The sequence below is a fragment of the Cupressus sempervirens genome, chromosome 10 (genome assembly GCF_028749045.1).
Source record: "Cupressus sempervirens isolate cs-2001-9-10 chromosome 10, ASM2874904v1, whole genome shotgun sequence".
Taxonomy (NCBI): domain Eukaryota; kingdom Viridiplantae; phylum Streptophyta; class Pinopsida; order Cupressales; family Cupressaceae; genus Cupressus; species Cupressus sempervirens.
In genome coordinates, this window is record NC_143127.1 from 239,175,554 (window position 1) to 239,195,902 (window position 20,349).

A 20,349-nucleotide genomic window follows, 5' to 3' on the forward strand; every position below is an offset into this window, starting at 1 on the left:
TCAAATAACTACATTAAAAGATGTGAAGGCAAGAGATATATTTGAAAGCAAAGTAGGTTTTATGCTAATAAGTTTGTTTCATGTGTAGATACAGGTATGAAGTTTGAGGTTGTTGAAGGATCTTGCATAAATTACACGCATGAAGCCTTTCGACTGAGATTTGTAGAGGCCAAGACTGAAGGACCGAGGAGACTATTGAAGGGATATGCATAAATTAAAAGCGTGAAACCTTCTGGTCAAATCATGTAGAGGTGAAGACTAAAGGCATGGGGAGACTGTTGGGGGGGTATACGTAAATTACAAGTATGAGACCTTCTAGTTGAACCATAGTAGAAGATTGAAGACACAAGGAGATTGTCAAAGGGACACACATATGTTACAAGTATGAAACCTTTCAGTTGAATCATGGAGGGATTGGAAGTCTACAAGTATACAATCGGGGATAAAGTTTTCAAGCATGTACAGTAGGAAGTATAAATATATCAAACAAACAAGGATTTTATGACAGAGATCAAGAAATGTAATAAAAATAGACTAAGTAGAGCTACAGGATAGGCATGATGGAGATGTGACAACAATAAAACACATATATTAAAGGGGGCCTATAGGAGGCTTTAACTGGTTTGCAGCACATGGAACATCAATGAGTTGTACGAATCAATAGTGGTGAGTGGTGACAATAAAGGAGCTGCAACACATTTTCAGGTCTAAGGGATTCTCCAACTTATGAGAATTGAGATCTTGAATTCATAAAAAAACAGAGAAGGAATTCATGAAAAGTTCAGCAAGGCAGTACTCTGATATATCAAACAACAAACTTGCTTTTGAAGGATATGGGAAAATTCATGAAATGGATGATGATTTAGACACAGGTTCAAAGTTGTCAGAAGGTATAGATAGTGCTATTAATGTAAAATTCTGTTGGATATGGTGATACTAATAAAATTTTGGATATATTAACAAGTGCAGAGGGAAATGGAATAGTAGGAGCCTTAGCTATGAACCAGCAAGATAGTAAATTTTCCACAGAAGAATACAAAGAAGCCTCTTTCAATGACAATGTAGAAAATGAAATCTATTAGAATTCATCACAACTTGATGAGTTAATGGATAAAGTGCTGGCACTTGGATCTTGTAACATGTTAGGCAAAAAACAAAATCTTCTTATGGGTTTGAAATTCACCAAACGATTGCAGAACCAAATAATATTCAGGAAGTCAATCATCCAAAGGAAAAAACAGCAAAGTAAAACCATGACATTTATCAAGAAGACAAGCCCTCATGGAGCATAGTTAAAAAGGAAATCAAAGTGTAAATGCTGATAAAGTGAAAGGAATAACAGTCCTAGCATTTATAGCAGAGAATAGTATTCATGGCTTCATAAATCAAGAAGCTTACAGCAGTAACCCCATAAACAAAGCAACAACAGGGTCACGACTGTAATGAGAAATAGCTCACGATATCAACAGAGCAAAGGATACCACAAAAAAGAAGACCATATGGCACAAATGGAGGTAAAAGAACTTATAAAAATTACCATAGCTCACAGCTGCAATGAGCTAAGAAACCCAAATCTGAAGGAGTGATGAAGCTACAGCTTCATAGAACATGACAAAGACCTTCATAGCTAAAGCCATAACAAAGCCATGAAAGTTAGAAATAACTCTCATGGCATGCAAGGAGTCACGCCATCAACAAGAAGAACCAGAACCAAGCATGAAGGAGTTCACAACATGGAGGAATAAAAAATTCATGGCTACTAAACCCGCAAAACTGTATCAGAAAAGGGGCTTACAATAGAGATTCACCACAACAGTATGAAGAAACCCACTCACGAAATTACCCACGTCTGAAGGAAACTCAGCAAGGTGAATGGAACCCATGCCATCATCAACAAAGTATCTCAGGGCATCATAGCTCATCCCATAAACTCGTGAACATGAAATGGAGTCATGGCATGGAGAAATAACCCTCATGGCATCCAATGAAACTCACAAAATGAAGATGGAGTCACGACAGTAACATTTACAACAGAAATAAAGGTTCATGGCTACAAATATATAGCAGGTATCTGCTAGGTCTGAGGTAGTCGGGTGTTGAAAATATAAGAATGTCTTCCAAGTGTAACCATAGTGAGTAATCACAACTTCAATCCTCAGCAAAGAAAAGATCACATACGACAGACTGAGACTTCTATGGAAGAAAGGGAGTAGGAGCCCAACTGACAGCTGTGATTCAACCTCCCTCAAATGTTCGTCAGTCGCCAATATTCAATACATAAATGCATCATGTTTCTTGAAATCAAGACTGTTAAATAAACCTAAATACTATGGGTGGTAGTAATTTCCCAATTGGTATTTGCAAGCTCTTGACCTATGAAGGAAAGACAGAAATGAGAGGGAAAGAGTCGGGAATGAGAGGAAGGCAACCGGATAGGTTTTCTTAATAAAACTCAGGTAAAAGAATTATATATATATATCCTTGACTCCTCGCACGGCTTCCATATAAAGGAATGAGCTGTGACTTCTTGGCTCCCATCAATTTCAAAGAAGTCCAATCGAATTCCAATCATTAATTTGATTTGAAAATGAAGAAGGAATAAAATACGAAGAGTTGTAAAGAGGAGTTGAAAAGATTATAATTTAGATTATTGCCAATTTATCATGCCAAGTGTTAATTGGTTAAAAGCAAAGAATATTAAAATGGAAAAATAAAGTTGGAAGATTATAAATTGATTATTATAATAATTCAAATATTATTATAATCTTGTATTTATATTTGTACATGTAAATATATTGATGGGGTGACATCACTTTATTATAAATTATTATAATATAATGGTGCTATTTCATTTTTATATCTATATATATGTATATAGATATATCTATTATAATAATAAGATGAAAGATCATATTAAATCTTTTGAGGTACATTTTATATTTTAACCCAATTATTTATGTTTCTCAAATTATTTATTTAAATAGCTCATGTGCGTACCACATATGTATCCTATTTCAAGTTGCTAGGTCCTCAACCCATTTGCCCAATGATGATGATGCTCCTGTGCCTAATTCTTTTCTGACAATCCACCCCTTAGACGTGTTTCCTGCAAGGAAATTCTCCTCTATTAAATCATATTATCATAACAAGTTATAAATAATCATAACGGTTAGCTACCTTTTCAATTCCATGAATTCAAGATAAATAATCAATTAGCATGTTATCTTCACATGAGATTATAATGACTAACCATCTTATCATTTCACAAGATTATAACCAATTTAACTTTCAATCGACTTCATGTGAACCTCAACGGCTATATTTCAAATTAGGTAAAAAATTGGAATGTAATAGTTACTCCTAGGATCAAGCTTCTCTATATCATCTTCTTTTTTGATATACACTCAATTCCTAAAACTCCGAAATACTTCACTGTAGGCATATGACCAAACCATAATTTGTAAGGGGTTTTATCCGTTCCTTGCCTGATCTGAACTCTATTTATAGTGTATACTGCAGTAGTAACTGCTTCTATCCAATGAATATGTGCTACTTTACCCTCAAGCAATATTGCTATAGCTGCTTCACTTACTGTTTTGTTTCTTCTCTCTATTATTCTATTCTATTGTGGGGCCTTAGGTGCTGAATCTTGCCTTGCTAATTCCATTATCCTGACAAAGAGCATTCAATTGATTAGAATTAAATTCTCCACCTGTGTCAAACCATAGACATTTGATTTTCATACCAGATTCATTTTCCACTTTAGCCTTGAATACCTTAAACTTGTCAAAAGCCTTAGATTTTCCCCTCAAAAAATGCAACCCACATCATTCTAGTGTAATCTTCAATGAAAAGAATGAAATACCTATCACCATAAAATGTTTGTCTTTGTAGGACCACACAGATCTGTATGAACAATTTCCAACTTTTTTGAAGTAATAAATGTCTTGTTAGGAAAATTACTCATCTTCTGCTAAGCCATCACACACTCCTTACGCATCATGTTAGAAGGTTTCACAATCTTTGGTAGATCTCTTACAGTATTACAGTTACTCACCGTCACCATGTTATCAAAATTTATATGACAAAATCTTCTATGCCATAACTAACAATCATCCCCTTTTGCAACCAAACAACTGATCTCAGTAGGGTTTAATTGAAATACATTACCTCTTGTTTTTGTTGTTGATTTTCTTAGATTGATTTGAAGACAAAAATGTTAATTTTATAATTGATAGTTTCTGATATATATATATATAAGAAATTGTTCTCTTTGAAATTATTTTAATTTTCTCCCTACTGATATAAGCATTTACTGATTGTGCTTGTAATTTGCAGACCTTGTGTTATCGTTAACAATGCCAATGATATATAAGATATTATAAAACTGAAGTAATTATATTTTGCTGGTAATCTTCAACATCTCAGCTAGTGTATAAATAAGGGACTCCATGGCAATGTGGGGACATGTTGTTGATGTCAGTTTTGTACCACTACATAACATATAGCAATTGAATACTTGATATGGAATATCAACCACTCAATCCCTCTCTTGAAAAGTAAATACTCATGAAGACATGAGAAAAACTCCAATGTTCCTTACACCTATGGATACTAACTCAGTTATATTAATGTGATTTGCTGGTTAATCACATAGGTAGGCATATGTTGTTCTTTCAATGATAACTTGGACTTTTTCTGTGATGGTGATGAAATCTAGCTGTGTAATGTATATGAGCACCAAATGATGTAGATGGTGATGATGATGGAGGGTGTGTCTGCCAATGATGCTTCTCCTTTTCTAACTTTCTCCAAGAATGAATTTTGACTACTACACTACTTGCTGCTTTACTTCTACTCTTATGAATGGAAAGATTAGCAAATGGATGGGGATTAAATTTGATGAGAGCTTACCAGCAGCTCTACCTCCATAGATGCAATGATTCAAGGGAAAAAAGACTAGATTACCACGCAAGGCTTCCTAGGCAGCCGCTAGGATGCTAGTGGCCTAGTTTATAGATCCCTTAACATATACTAATATCATCATACAACTATCCATCTACTGTTACTCTTAATAATTTTCTTGAAATAAAATCTAATTTAACAAGTTCAATGAAATTTAACTCTAACTATTAGAAGTAGAAACCATGCAATAACACCAAGTGTTCTTAATCACCATGCAAGTCACAACAATGATAAAGAGAAGCAATTTTGGTATTATCTTAAGCTGGAGGTTCTTGATGTTCTTTACTTTTCTCAACTTCCAAATTTCTCTTCTTGCTCTTAACAACTCTTTGTTGTTGACTATTGCCCCCACCTTTCTGTCTGATTGACTTCGCTGGACCTTCCTCCTCCGGTTTCATCTTCTCATAAGTAAGGCAAACCTTCCAACTTTGTAATTGCCTTAACTTCCCATTGTTCCATGACTCAGTGTGTAGATCAACTGTCCTTGTAACTGCCTCTAAGGAAGGATCCTGATGATCATCCCAATCCACTGGACCCAATTCTGTTCCATCCACTATATCATAATCTTCTCTTAGCACATCTTCTTCATCTTCCAATTGATTGGTAATATCAAGACCTCTCCATCTGATTGTCCTCGTCATGCCCACTGACAATCTTGAGAAAGCTAGCTTTCTCACATGAAAGTGATCCTGTGCATTGGCCCAAAAATCTTCTACAGTAGGAATATGTTTGAATGTGTTTTCGTGAGATGCCTTGATAAGACCATTAGGATTGAATCCTTGTCTTGCTCTATACCATCCTAGATATCGCTCAACTCTTTCTCCGTAGCTGCAAAGGCGACAAGATTGGGGCAAGTATCATTGCCTATTCTAATTGAGAAGGTAATCCCTGTCTTACCTTTAAGTTTCATCATTTTGTCATAATGCTCAAGTTGCCTAGCCAACTCCATCAAAACTATCTTGTCGGGTGGGTACCTTGGAAGTCTCTTGGGACAAACTGTGCTTCTTGCCACTCTAATATATGTGAATTGCGGAAATTGGATGAACCAACTCTCATACTTCTTACTTTTACTTCCGCTTCCGATGAGAGCCTTCTAGTAGGTGTCCCTTGTAATATCCTTGCTGTCTTCATGGTATAGGTGTCATAAAACATCTTATAATCTTTGATGATGTGCAAATGAAGCTATGGATAGCACTTATGCAGCAAACATTGCCTCTGCCTATTGCCAATTACTCTTAAGGCCTTAAGTCTAGGATTTTCATAGTCGTAATTTATTTTGAAAAGATAGGATCTCATATAGAATTGCTTTTGCTTTTGCACTGTCCTAAGTTGCAATTCTAGATTTTCACTTATGATTCTAGCCCAATCAAATTTTCTCTTTCCATTTTCAATTTCATCAATAAAGTAGTACATCTAGTTCTCGAATTGCATACCTTAAGCCACGCCCATAATCCGGCTGAGAAGCACAATTAGATCGCTGTACTTTGATTTGAAAGCTGACTTGGTAAGCTTTGACGACTTGGTAACTCCCTTCTTGCCTTCGTGTAACCAATTTTGCTTTAGATGAATGAAGTAGGCCTTTTGGTTACCCTGAAAGAACTTGGCTGCTTGATTCATCATTACCACTGTCATGCCTTTATACTAGGGAATATTGAATACTTCTTCGACCACTTGTATGCTAATGTTAGCCAACACTCTCTTCCCTTGATCGAAAATGATGGACTAAGTCACAATATCAAATTGGGATGTACATTCGATTACCAATTTCGGACAAGGAAAGGTAGGAGGGAAAGCCGCTGTGCGTACAATTCCATTGTTGTAGATCTTCACCATGGGGGATTGTCCTTTCTTTAATCTATCCTTCAATTGTACCATGTTCACTGTACCGATATTGGTATCACTTATTTGCCTCACTTTCGAGAAGAAGGTGGTCTTAGATATCATGACTTCCTTGTCTTTTTTGGTATTCATTCCCTTTGGGTTTTTGCTTGCACTAACATCTACCATCTTAAACACTTATTTCTACCCCTTCGTTCTAAATGATATGGGCTACACTTATCGATCTCCAACCTTCTTTCTATCGATAGAATTTAGCTTATTTCTGCCTCCCTAAGTCTTATCTCTACACTTATCAATCTCCAAACTTCAATCCTAGGGGTGGGACTGCCACTTATTTTTGCCTCCTCGTTATCTTAGGATGGACTACACTTATATCTCTCAATTTCAATCCTAGGGTGGTCTAGCTTATTTCTACCTTTCCAAGTGTCCTATTATGAAATCTACACTTATATCTCCCAACTTCAGCCTTTGAATGGAAATGATGAAGTGGTGGATGATGAGTGCAAGAAGAAAATAAGGGAAACAAACCAAGCAAGAACAAGGAATAGAATCTGCCTTTAAAACCAATCTTCACCTCTAAAAATCAATAGAATTTTACCTTAAATTTGCCTTTACCAATAACTGAGCCCTCTTCAAGTTCGGATTAGATTTCGAAAATTTCAATCCTCATTGCAAATAATGATGCCCTAGCAAAAATCAGAATTTCGACTTCCTTGAAATCGCTCACACTTGCCAAAAATTAAACCTTAAATCACATTGTCCTTTTACCAAATAAAATTGCCAAATTTTGGAAAAGAAATCGCTGCCAAAGATGGAAAAACCAGACTTAAAAAAAATTGCCGAAGTTGGAAAAAATTGGATTTGCACCAAAAATCGCCCTAGGGTAGAAATTGCCCAAGTAAGAAGGAGAAAAAATGCCGCCAAGAAATGGAGAATCTGCCCCAAAAATTGCCCAAGCAATAAATTCGCCTTCCTTAGAAGAAAATCACACATCCAAGGAGGAGGCAAAAGGAATGAGGAAATAAGAGGGGGGGAAGTCCCTCTTATACCAATCTTTTTGCCTCTCCAAGTGGGCTGACCTGCTTGGAGGGAAAACAAAATTAAGTTAGTCCCTTAAGTAATGGCTCAGATTTAAATGCAACGTTAAAATTACTTAGCCCTCTAGTGAATTGGCCCATTTAATTGCTAGTTTTGATTAGAATTTGCAAAATAGAAACAAGGTAAGCCTAGGAGATGTCAAAATTTTCATTTAATAATACAATTAAAATATCATTAAAATTGAATTTAGCAAGCCAAAATCAATTTTCAATTCCAAATTACTAATTTCCTTTAATATTTCTAAAATCTTCTAGGCTAAATTTCAACCAAATCAATGAGATTTTGCAATTTAATTCAATTTCAATCTTGCAATGCAATTACAAATTTCTAACAAAATAAATCCGTTTCTTAGCCGTCAAAATTCAAACTCCAATTTCAATTTCACTATCAAAAATTTCCTTTTCTACCAAAAAATTCAAGATTTTCCAAAATGACTTAATCCAAAAATTTCATTTTGAAAATGCTCAAGCTTATACAATTATATTAAATTTTCAAAAATCCATCAAAGTCCAAAAAATTGCAATTTTATCCTGCCAGGTATTTGTTTTACCATTGAAAAATTGTTGTCGTTGAATTCTGTTTGGCCTAAGGATAAAACTACATGTTCCGAAAAATCAAGTTTTGCACTGGGTGAAAACAAACCAAATCCCATTCCCACTTGGCCCAAAGGTGTCAAAAGTGTAAAATTTTCAAATCGAAAACCCCTGGGCAACTCTAAATTCGCTAAGGCAACCGGAAAAAAGGGGGTCCCCAATTTTTTTTGGGGCGATGGTGCGAAAACCTCACAACACATGTCCACAGAGGGACATGCCTCCACATCACGTGGAGACATGTCACTATTGGACATGGCTTCAGATAACCATGCTCAATTCGTTACTATCGTCTAACTCAAACAACTTAAATGCAATGCTGGATAGAGATTGATATTCGATCACTTCATCATTAACATGGATTATGATAAATTTGAATACTATTATATATCTATATATATATATATATATATATATATATATATATATATATATATATATATATATATATATATATATATATATATATATATATATATATATATATATAATTTCTTCTAAAATAAATGCTTTTCAAAATTTATATATAATAAAGACCCACACTCTAGTATATCTAAATGTGTACATATATTTGTAATCACAAATTAGTCACATATATTTTATCTGACTGAAGGTACAAATCAACAACACTCCCTCTTAGCTAGGGAGGATAATTTGTACATCAACACAAGTAGATATTACCTCAACATAATATCAATATAATAGCATTTATGGATATCTTGATTAGTTGATACCCACCATAATGATATCATCTCATGATATCAAGAGTCATGGCCTACAAATATCAAGTCTCGTGATATTTACCAAATATTCAAAGTAATGGCCTACGAATATCAAATTTCGTGATATTCACCAAGTACTCAAGATGCCCATAAGGTATGTGCACACATCACTCATTGATACTTACCATAGGGACTTTATAATCATGGTTTGTTTATGGACATTGATCCCCCATGATATATCTATATAATACAACTCGTAGATATCTATGTGACAATATCTATCTCTTAGTTGATATTGATTTATAAGATATAATCTATCATGATCTACTTAGATATCAACCACATGATATCCATCATGATAGAAGATCAAGTTATTGTAGGATCACCACCGTACAAAAATTGCCAGAAGTACAAGTCATAATCATTTAGAAGTTGTCACTTCTTCATGATGTACATAGGGCCCAAAAGAATCATGAAATAACACTCATGATAGAAATATTTGATTAGTACAATAATCAAGGATGCTTAGAATTATTCTCACTAATTACAACCGTACCAAGTTTACCTCTGAAATATTTTACCTTTTTTTTGCAAGAGGCTTGGTGAGGATGTCTGGTATTTGGTTATCTGTACTGACATATTTCAACTCGACTACATTTTTTTCCACAATGAATCATATTAGAGGGTAGATCCACCATGGATATTCCCAGAGGGTGGAATAGGGCTTTCACCTCAACCTTTTCTTTGCATTAAGGTACATCTCAGCTAATCACTGATGCTAATACTTCCTCAAAACAAAGGCTTCAATTGATAACTCAAAGTTTGTCTTCAATAATGCACAAAATTCACTCCGGTAGAAGGCTTGGAGAAACATCGGTTGTTAGTTTTTCAGACATAATGTACTCTCAATGAATAGTATTCCAAGTATCCGTTTACAGTTTATGTGTTCGCACAAAGGCCTTTCAGCCTACACACATGGAACCTCATCTCAAGAATTATAGTCCTCTTGATTACTATAGTTTCCTGATCGCTAGAGAAACCATCTCAACATGGTCTACTCCCTCTGAATCGATTTGACCAAAATCCTCAAAAATCAATTAAAACTTATCCTCTATTTGTTCCCTCTATCATTGAAGTATGCTTTGATTTACAATAACATGAATGAATGTAATATTACTGTTAATTTATCCTCAAGCGTAGCAACACCAAACATTCAGGGTAATGTGGCTTCCATCTGAAGCTTTAAACACATGCATCAACCACTCAACCTCCTCATGCAAGGTTGCCTCAGATGGATGTGCTAAACCCCTTTGAATGTTATTTCCTTCTATTTATATAAAAAAGTCTTCAGCCATCAAGTCAGTCACATGATTTGCAAGCCTCAAGCTCATTCTCCCTTCATTGCAATCTCTTATACTTTATGATCCGTTCTGAAAACATTTCAGCAAGGGATTACAAATATTTCATAAAACAAAATGATCGCAAAGGGAAATACCATAGATAAAAGCATACAAGATTTACTGTCCCAATGTTATAGCATGAATTGATTACATATGACATTCATGAACATTATGAACTCTTTCTGTGTGTGATACTCCTAGTTAATTCACATCAAGCTCACATAAGAATGTTGAGCACATCATAACATGTAGTGTTTGACAATTTTGGCAATATCTTGGTAATGTTCGATAATGTCTTCTCTGTCTAAACCATTCACTTCATAGATGTCTTTATGTGCAAGATATTGCTATCATCAACCAATCAATATTGTTGTCTCTGTTTCTGAATGCAAAATTAGGTGCATTCCTCCTTTTTCCAGATTAAACATCAATCCCTTTTTTTTATCTTAAGGGCATGAGTCAACCAAACTGTTCACCTCTGTGTGCTTCCACACACAAGATTATTTGAGCAGAAATTCATTATTAACGTCAGACTCCAGATCACTTCTTGTGCCAATACTCACAGGTCCTGATTACTTCACAAACATTAATTTCGTTGGAATAATTTCACATTCAATTCCCAAGAGTTGCACTAGCAACAACCATACCTCAGCTTTAATGATATCTAGCTCTTAAATAAAAAAGGTGCTTTGAACTTTAAATATTAGCATCAGTTTTCAGAATGAAGCAATAAACCATTTGTTGTGCTCCGTATCCAAATAATAATCTGCTCAGGCAATTATTGCATTAATGGCGTTGATAATCTGCAATATATCTATAGTCAGCAACCTCCAATTTTATTGCCTAACTAAGGGCAAATATTTATCATTACTTTGTGAATATATAAAGGCCCAGCGAAACTATATTTCCCTTGTAAAATGTGTGTAGGACTTGGAAACATTCATCCGTAAATGGCACCATATATACGAACAAATACTCAAATCAGCAACACCTCAAATACTGTCTCTATTTTTATATAGTCTGGAATGCTCATTCTACTGATAATAATCTTATTATTATTTCTTGCGCAAGGATTGTATTGGGTCCATGTATATGATGATACATCTTTCAATAAAATTGCGACTTCATATGGATATAGTGCTAGTAAAATACTTCACATACATTTCTTGAGATCCAATAGAGTTTGAGGGAATTGATTTCAGATCCAACTCCTGTTGAAGAACATGTGATCATTGCAATCTGGTGTTTCCATGTTTGCGGCGACCACATCAAGATTCAACCGATCTCTCAGACCAAAAATAACCCTCATTGTTGTAGTTGTCAATCCACAGACCATGACTACTCCATTTGGTGACCACATTCATCCCCAACCCTGTCAACCAGCAGAACGGTCCACTCCATACAGATCTGTACATGAAAGTGATAGAAGACAATTGCAGATATAAGAAGGCTTATTTTGAGTAGACAGAGAAAGAGAAACATACAATGTAATTCTGATTTATTTTTAGAAGAAAGATGTATACTGCATGAAAATTATATGAGCAGATTTGTGAGGAAAACTATTAATATATTTGGTGATAAAGTGAAGGAAGATATTGGATCAGATTTATGAAAGAGAAGTGTGCATGATGGTGATCAGAATTGGAAGGAAGATTGATATTTCATTATGGACCAGATTTATTTCCGGAGCAGAGTTTTGGAAGAATGTTGTGATCAGAATTATGAGAGAAGTTTAATTGCAGATATACTTGCAGAGCAATATTCAATCTGCCTATATTCACAAATTGATTATATCTTGCATGCAGCATTTCATATATATATGTCCACATTCAAAACATCTATACCATTATCAACTGGGTTTGCTGAAGCCAGATCAGAGGATCAGATCAGAATTAATGTTAGCAATATAAACATTATGGAATAACATCAAGGTAGCAGATCAATTGTTAAATCCATAAAAATAAGGATGTTGACTGTATAAAACTTGACAATTCACGTGGAATACATTCATTTGTAGAATTGTGAACCCATTAAGATAGGAAAGAAATCTGTTGCGATTTCATTTATAAGAATTTAGTTAGAACTCTTAAGAGATTGCATAAGGGGGAGATTACATTGTTCTACAGTCCCTTGATCTATGACCAAAATGATTACATGAATAGCGATAACCATAGAAAGAATGTCAGAACCTGGACATATGTGCTTGCCTTTGTGGACAGAGATTTGAGTTTTCTGAAAGTATCCTTCTTATACTTTTGAAATGTGCTTGGCTTTGATGGAACATGACTTGCTTGTTTTTTTGCAACTTTCTCCTTTTTCTTCGGTTGATTATATTTTGCGCCTTTTCTTGTCATCCCAGTCTATCTTCTCTATGTTTTATACCCTTGTTAGAATTTGAAAGCACTAGACCACGACTTTATTTATAATCAGATTTCTTCCTAATCCATGGTCATTCTTGAAAAGCTCTCTTTTTGGCAATTGGGCATTGACAAAAATGGGGGGAGGGGGGGAAGAACTGAAAAATCAAAGAGAGGTGCCTGCTAATATCATCACAATAGTAGGAACAATATTTAAATATGGAGATAGGAGCAGAGTGGCGACAGGGACAAGGACTAGGGAACACATTGAAAGGGATGAGGGGCTAAGGAGCATAGATGCATCTTTATGGAACATAGTTAAAATGACTACATAACCGATTGGTTTTGATTGTTCATATTCATAGGACCTCTGGGTTTTAGGTCACTAGTATGCTCTCACAGCTCTATAGAAGAGAACTTGTTCTTTGAGGTATCTGTTGGTTCCCAAAATTGCAGATTGGAAATCCAAGGGCCTGCCACTTCTCTGAAAGGATTCCACAATCAATTCTGGCCAACGAATGAGAACCACCTTGATTCCTCTACATTTCAAGCTCCGCTACACCTAGGCGAGTAGACCTTCTCCTTGAACCTGATTACTTGGTTCAAAGCTTTTCTAAAGCGAATTTAAGCTTTGGAATTCTCTGACTAGCAAAGTCTTCAAACTCGATCAAAATAAAATTGAATGCTGAGTGCTTTAGAATGGTTGAATGTTTTATATAATGTTTTTTAATAATGGATTTGATGCTTGTAGGAAGGAAGATATATATTTTTTGACTTAAAGAATAAAAAGACTAGTGCCTCTGCTCATTTGGGCAATAGAGTCAACTTCAGTGAAGATTTTCATGTAGAACATTATAATATTCTATGCACTTATACTGGCAACAATTAAATAATCAAGATGTGACAAATCAAATGTATATGCAATCTTGGATTAGTCCAAATTGAACTTTAACTCCTCTGGTAGGGAGACAAATTGGACATTGATACAAAAACAACCATATATTTCTTTATATCGAGGATGATCATATTCAAGATGCTAAATGACCATGTCCACTTATCCGACATTAAAATTGCTTCCAAAATTTTTAAAAATGATTATAAAGGACAAATCAACCGGAGTTTAAATCTCCATGCCATTTAGAGATATACATAAGACATTTTATTTTATTATTAAAATAAAATAAATTAATTTATATTACAAAGTCATTTTAAACCCTTATTCCTCCTCTGTACAAATAAATAAATATAAAATGCTTCTTGTTGAATATGGATGTTTTAATATGTCTTGTTCCCTTTTTTCTAGCATTCCATTTGCCCTTTTATATTTTATAATGTAAAGGAACATGACTTTCCAAAAGGTCGTCTCTCCTTTAATAAAAATCATCTTCCTTAATCACACCACTTTAATAATTACTTTTAGTTAAATGGCACCTCTTCAGATTAAATAATTTATTTTTGTCACCCATGCTTGCACATACTCCTAATCACATCCCCTGTAAAAAAATGACTTTGTGTAACTTTTATTATCAATATTTGATTAATTAAACATTATTATTATTCTGTTTTTATTAGAAATCGCTCTATATACGCTCTTTGTCTACCGTAGGTTGTGGTCTTGTGATGAAGAATTTTGGTTTTGCCACACAATTTATGACTGGGATCGCAGTTTGTTAATAGTTCATTCTTTTATTTCATTTATTGCGTATGAACTTTTTTGAAATGATTCATCTGCTTAATGGGCAAACTAACTTGCGAGTGTTTTGATGCCGTGAAATGTCCAATCTTCCCATATTTCTTCAAAAACTATCAAGGTTTGTTTCAAATGGTGATTTGGCAAACCATGTATTTAGACTGATTATATTCGATCATCAAGAGGGATAAGCAGAGAATTTTGAAGAGGTTTCAAGGCAAATGATAATTTTCCTCGCCATCGCAATGACCTCCTTACGACTATATGGTGGGTCACTTGGTTCCATATTTGCCTGTGTATTTGGAACTCCAATCATGGCATGATGCGTTGGGTGCTTCAAGATGATAATTACGATAATTTTGTTGACCACTATACCCTTCTGAATTTCTTTGTGTCCTCTTAATACTATGACTTCTGCAGTTCAGGCTGAATGCTTAGTTTTAATAGGGGGTTGCTGGGTGGAGACAGGAAGGCCTGATCATCTCTGGGTGGCTGCCAACACTTATAACTTCCACTGTTGACTTTAATTGATTGGTATGCTGGGAGCCATCGTTGTTTGCAAGTTTGGATGTTAATTGTTCAGACTTGTAGGAATTACAATACATATAAATGCAACAAGGTCAATTTGAGGCAATGATATCTAGCTCTATAATGCCATAGTGCTGCTGTAAACATGTAAAATAGAAACATTATATTGCTCATATGGTAATAAAATCAGATAAAGTATTCAAATGGAAGCCTCGAATTTGAAAAGGGTTCCATCAGTACCAAAGGAAATTGCTTATTTCCTCAACTTGAAAATGGATATGGGAAGGAGGGTTCATGTTATGTAGCTTCCATTCTTCTTTTCTTAAAAGTTGGCTTATGTTAGAACATGGACAAAATTTATGATCATTCTCTCTTGATGGAGATAGATTTTCTACAAAGACATCTCTTTGAAACTTGAGGCTTGAGAGAGGAGGAAGCCATGGCACATAAGTGGACTACTGGGATTATGTCCATACATGTAAGAGTGAGGTTTGGAATTCACATAATTTCACTTGGTGTTAAGGTGTTTTACAGTCCAAAGATGATCTAGCAAGTGGGTTAACCCATTCTCAAACCTGTCCAAACCTAATGATATAACATTTTCAAAATCAAATTAATTCACCATACAAAGGTTTAAAGCTTTTTGACAGTCATTTGCAAGATATCAAGTTTCTTATATGTGACAACACAATAATGAAAATATCTGTATGCAACTAGTTACTATTTAACAGCCATTCTGCAATTAGAGATTGACTAACTGATTTTCTTCAAACAGAACCAGTTTCCTAGAACACTGGAAGCGCTTATCTTTCATGGGCTTTCACCTAAAGCTGCAGAAATATTGACACAAAAATTTGATGAAATAGACAAGGAAGCTGCAAAAGATGAGAAGTATGTTATAGATTTGATTTAATACTGCCAGTCACTGAATTTAAAAGCTTCTTTGAATTACTTGTGGCTTAAAGGAAGTTAAATCTTTATTTATTACATAGTCAGCAGAATACATCTTTCAGATACTTGTAATGGATTTCATTTTCTTATGTATCAATATAAATTATAATATTAAACACAAATGTTTCCGTTTCATTTTTCTGCAGGGAAGAATTTTTCAGATTATTTTACAGTGTCTTTGATGATCACCATGCAGCTATGGAAGTTATTTTAAATAGAAAGGAATCCTTTGCATTCCTGGTATGATACACACTCTTCACTTTGTGCTTGTTGTTTTACTCTCTTTTGATTCTATCATATTGTTGTTAGGTGCAGATTTTGTCCTAAAACATTATTAGAATAGACACCTTATACCTATGATTGAAGAGAAATTAGCAATCCACAGGTGCAGAGATCTCCAATAAATGGATGATCTTCCTCTAGAGTTTAGAGGTACAACTTCCTCTTATGATGTAATTGTTCTGGGGTATGCTTTTAACCGGAAAGCTGGAAAGGAAAACTAACATCCACACAAGTATGATACAGATGCAATTATAATTTCAGATAGAGCAGCAAGAAGGTAAAATGACACAAAGCTCATTTAATAATATAGCACATGGAAAAGAAAAAGGGTTGGATAATTTAAACCCAACTGAGTAAGCACTCCAGAACACACAGTCTCTAAGCAAAACATTTGTAACCAAATTAAATAGATAAGCACCATGAGGAAACTGTCATAACGCAATGTTTAATTCACAGTATAGAAAGGATATAGAAAATGCATAGTTTTGATATATATTTCCATTCAAACATGCTCATAACAGAACACAAAGCTCGTTTACTTTTTTTATACCAAAAATGGCTGCATCCCATAATTTCATTTCCTAAAGCTATCCATCCCATCCAATCCTCCCTTCTACCAACTTTCAAAAAGTCTATATATAAGTGCAACACTCGTATAGGGATACAATGGATGGGGGGATGTTGGGATGAGTTTTGGATGTGGGGAAAAAATGGCCTCTAGATGGAAAAACTAGATCCATGTCTCATCTCCTTCTAATCTTATATGGGATGATGCTTCCTTTATTTGATCTTTGTAATATTCCTTGTGATTTTGAATTTAATTTTCTGATTTTTTGACCTGGGAATTTCGTCAAACACTTTGTACACAAGGAATATATTGCTGATCTAAGTTTTTTTTTCTTTCTAAATGGCAAACTTTAATAGATACACTTGCAAAAATATCTACCAACAAAGATGCAAATATTTTTTGTATTTTTTGAAATGTATAAGCATTTGTTAATGATGAGAAAATATGCATCTACAACAGGACATCAGGGAAAATGCCTGCTATGCACTTTAATGATATTCTAATCCCTTTAAATCACAGCTTCTGATATAAATCTGATTACAATACTCCACAATTGATTACTAAATCCCTACAAATGTCCAGGATACAATGCAATACATAAATGTATGGGAACCTAGAAACTGGCTAGAATATATAGATGCTACTATAGCTGTGGCACTGTACCAACACTGTTCACCTTAAGCTATAAGAAAATCTTCCAAACTCTTCCAAAATCATTATCCAAATATCCCAGCCTACTGCAATATATCTGAAAATTAATATCAGAAATATTTCTTCAATCTTACTCCTCAAATCTGGCCCTAGGCCACAAATTTGGCACAATGAAAAGACTGATTCGTCTTCTCCAATAATTGGAACCGTTCAGAGGATCTTTCACCATCTCAGTTATGCGAATCAATGAGAGTGTTCATTCCTAATGACCAATGTAGAAAACTATAGAAACTCTTAGCTCCATAACTTATTAGGCAAAGCAGTTGACAACACATTCAATATCCAATAGTGAAACTTCCCTCCCTATTTATTCTTTTCCTCCAAGAGGTGGGCCTCCTTCATGAAGAAATAAAAATAATATTTTATTTCACTTTTTAGAATATTCACCTTTTCTCACAATAAAATTTAATTGCACTTTAAAGTAATATTAAAATATAATTAATATAAAGGGCAAATAATATCATAGGCTACACGAAGTCCATGGCTGCGAGAAGACTGACAACAGTAAAAAACAACCCACACGACCCTCTCGTCAACACCTTGGCCTATGAGGGTTCGATTATAGGCCAAATTCCATTAAATCGGAGTGCTATTGAGAAGGGTACATTACAATCCGACATCCTTGAAATTTATTGTCCTCAAGCAATCTCAACTTTGGATGTTGCAAAATCTCATCACCTTCCCAAGTAGCATCCTCAACCAGCAAGTCCTTCTATTTGATAAAAAATTCCTTGATAACTTGTCTCCTCAGTTGTTTCTCCCTAACATCCAATCTAGCCCCAGGTACCAGAATTAACTTACTCTCATCATCTAAGGGTGGTAGAGTTGTGGAAGGAACCTCACGATGTTTTAACGCCTTCTTGAGGTGTGACACATGAAAAACATTATGGACCTTACTATCAACTGGTAACTCCAATTCATAAGCCACCTCACCCACATGCCTAATGATTCTAAAAGGTCCATAATATTGTGGCTTGAGCTTCTTTGCACCATTCTTCTTGAGTGTAGATTGTCTATAGGGCTACAACATCTACTACACCATATCGGCTACCTCGAATATAAGTTCAACCCTTTTTTGATCCGCATATTGCTTCTACTGGTTTTACTCTCTCTGAATACTCTCCCTCAGAGCCCTCATGATATCTGGATTTTCTAGCAACAAAGGTCCGGTACCAAGCACTCTACTGCCACTTGTTAATATATCAAGAAAGTTGGGTCCCTCATACCCATACAAAGGTCATAAATGTTTTCATTTGAATAGAAAGATGGTAGGTGGTATTATAGCAGTATTCACAAAGATATATCCACTTAACCCACGCTTTTTTCTACCCTACAATGTAGTTCCTAAGATATGCCTCTACCCATTTGTTCACTATTTTTGTCTGGCCATTAGCCCGTAGATGATGACTAGTACTCAAAGTGAGTTCAATCCCACATAATCTGAAAATCTCTTGCGAAAAATGACTCATGAACCAACTCTCTCTATCACTAACAATGCTCCATCACAGCCCACACAATCAAAATATCTCATAGAAAAACAATTCTGCAACTTATGAAGTTGAATATGTAGTAGTGATTGGAAAGAAATGAGCATATTTAGTTAACAATCAACCACCACATAAATACAATCTCTGTCTTGGACTTTTGGCAATTCTGTAATGAAATCCATAGATATACATTCCCACTTCTTGTTAGGAATCAGAAGTGGCTAAAGTTAGCGAGCAGTGAATGTGTGATCTTGTTTATTTTGTTGGAATACATGACATTGTTTGACATAGCAAAGAACATCTGATTTCAACCCCTTCCCAGTGAACCTCTCCCATATCTATCTATAACTTTTGAAGTACATGGGGTGTCTAACCATAGATGTATCATGAGAAGTCCTCAGCATTGTGTGTTTCACCTTTGGTTTGGGTGTCAAGAAGGTCCTCTCTTTGTAAATGATAAGATCATTCACAACTGAATATTTGTCATCTTGTACCAACCCCTAAATAATACCTGAAGCCCAAGACTCCTTGGCATACTCGGCCACAATCCGATGTCTCCAATCCTCTGAAATCTCAGCTATGGAGCTCAAATGGGGATGACAAGATAAGCATCAACAACTATGTTTTGTGTTCCTCTGACAAAAGAAATGCCAAAGACATAAGATTGCAACTTGCTCACCTAGTTTTGTCGATGGTTATTAAGATTATGATATTGCTATCAGGATTTAATTGTGTAGTTTTTGAGTCAAACTCATTGACCTATGTTTCATGAGTAGTGATTCACATGAATCCATTTCATGAGAATAAATTGAACACTTAGCACTCATTAATTATAGGTGATGCTCACAAAGGTGAAGCACTGAGACTTCCCGGGAGATCACCCATCCCAGTACTACTCCAAATTGAGCGCGCTTATCTATGGAGTTTCCTTTATGGTTAAACCCACTCTACTTGCAACCTCATTGCAAAACCTTCACCAAGTGTTGTGCCTTATGAACCATTCATTAGAAAGCCCCTTAAGCTCATCAATTGATAAGTAGGAGATATTTTCCATCACAAGTTAAATTATGATATTGCTATCAGGATTTAATTGTGTAGTTTTTGAGTCAAACTCATTTACCCATGTTTCATGAGTAGTGATTCACATGAATCCATTTCTCA

At 35.0% G+C, this 20,349-nt stretch overlaps 1 protein-coding gene across 3 annotated transcripts in view; it reads left to right on the forward strand.

The window, feature by feature from the left end:
- LOC149533522 (2-oxoglutarate (2OG) and Fe(II)-dependent oxygenase superfamily protein) overlaps positions 1–20,349 on the forward strand; it is a 178,701-nt gene that overhangs the window by 121,888 nt on the left and 36,464 nt on the right. For all 3 annotated transcript variants that reach the window (XR_016357013.1, XM_089804590.1, XM_089804591.1), the window contains exons 13-14: positions 15,965–16,080; positions 16,287–16,380. Coding sequence is in view for 2 of the 3 variants with exons in the window: in XM_089804590.1 (XP_089660716.1) it covers positions 15,965–16,080; positions 16,287–16,380 (210 nt within the window). In the remaining variant the exon portion in view is untranslated. The remainder of the gene's footprint in view (positions 1–15,964; positions 16,081–16,286; positions 16,381–20,349) is intronic.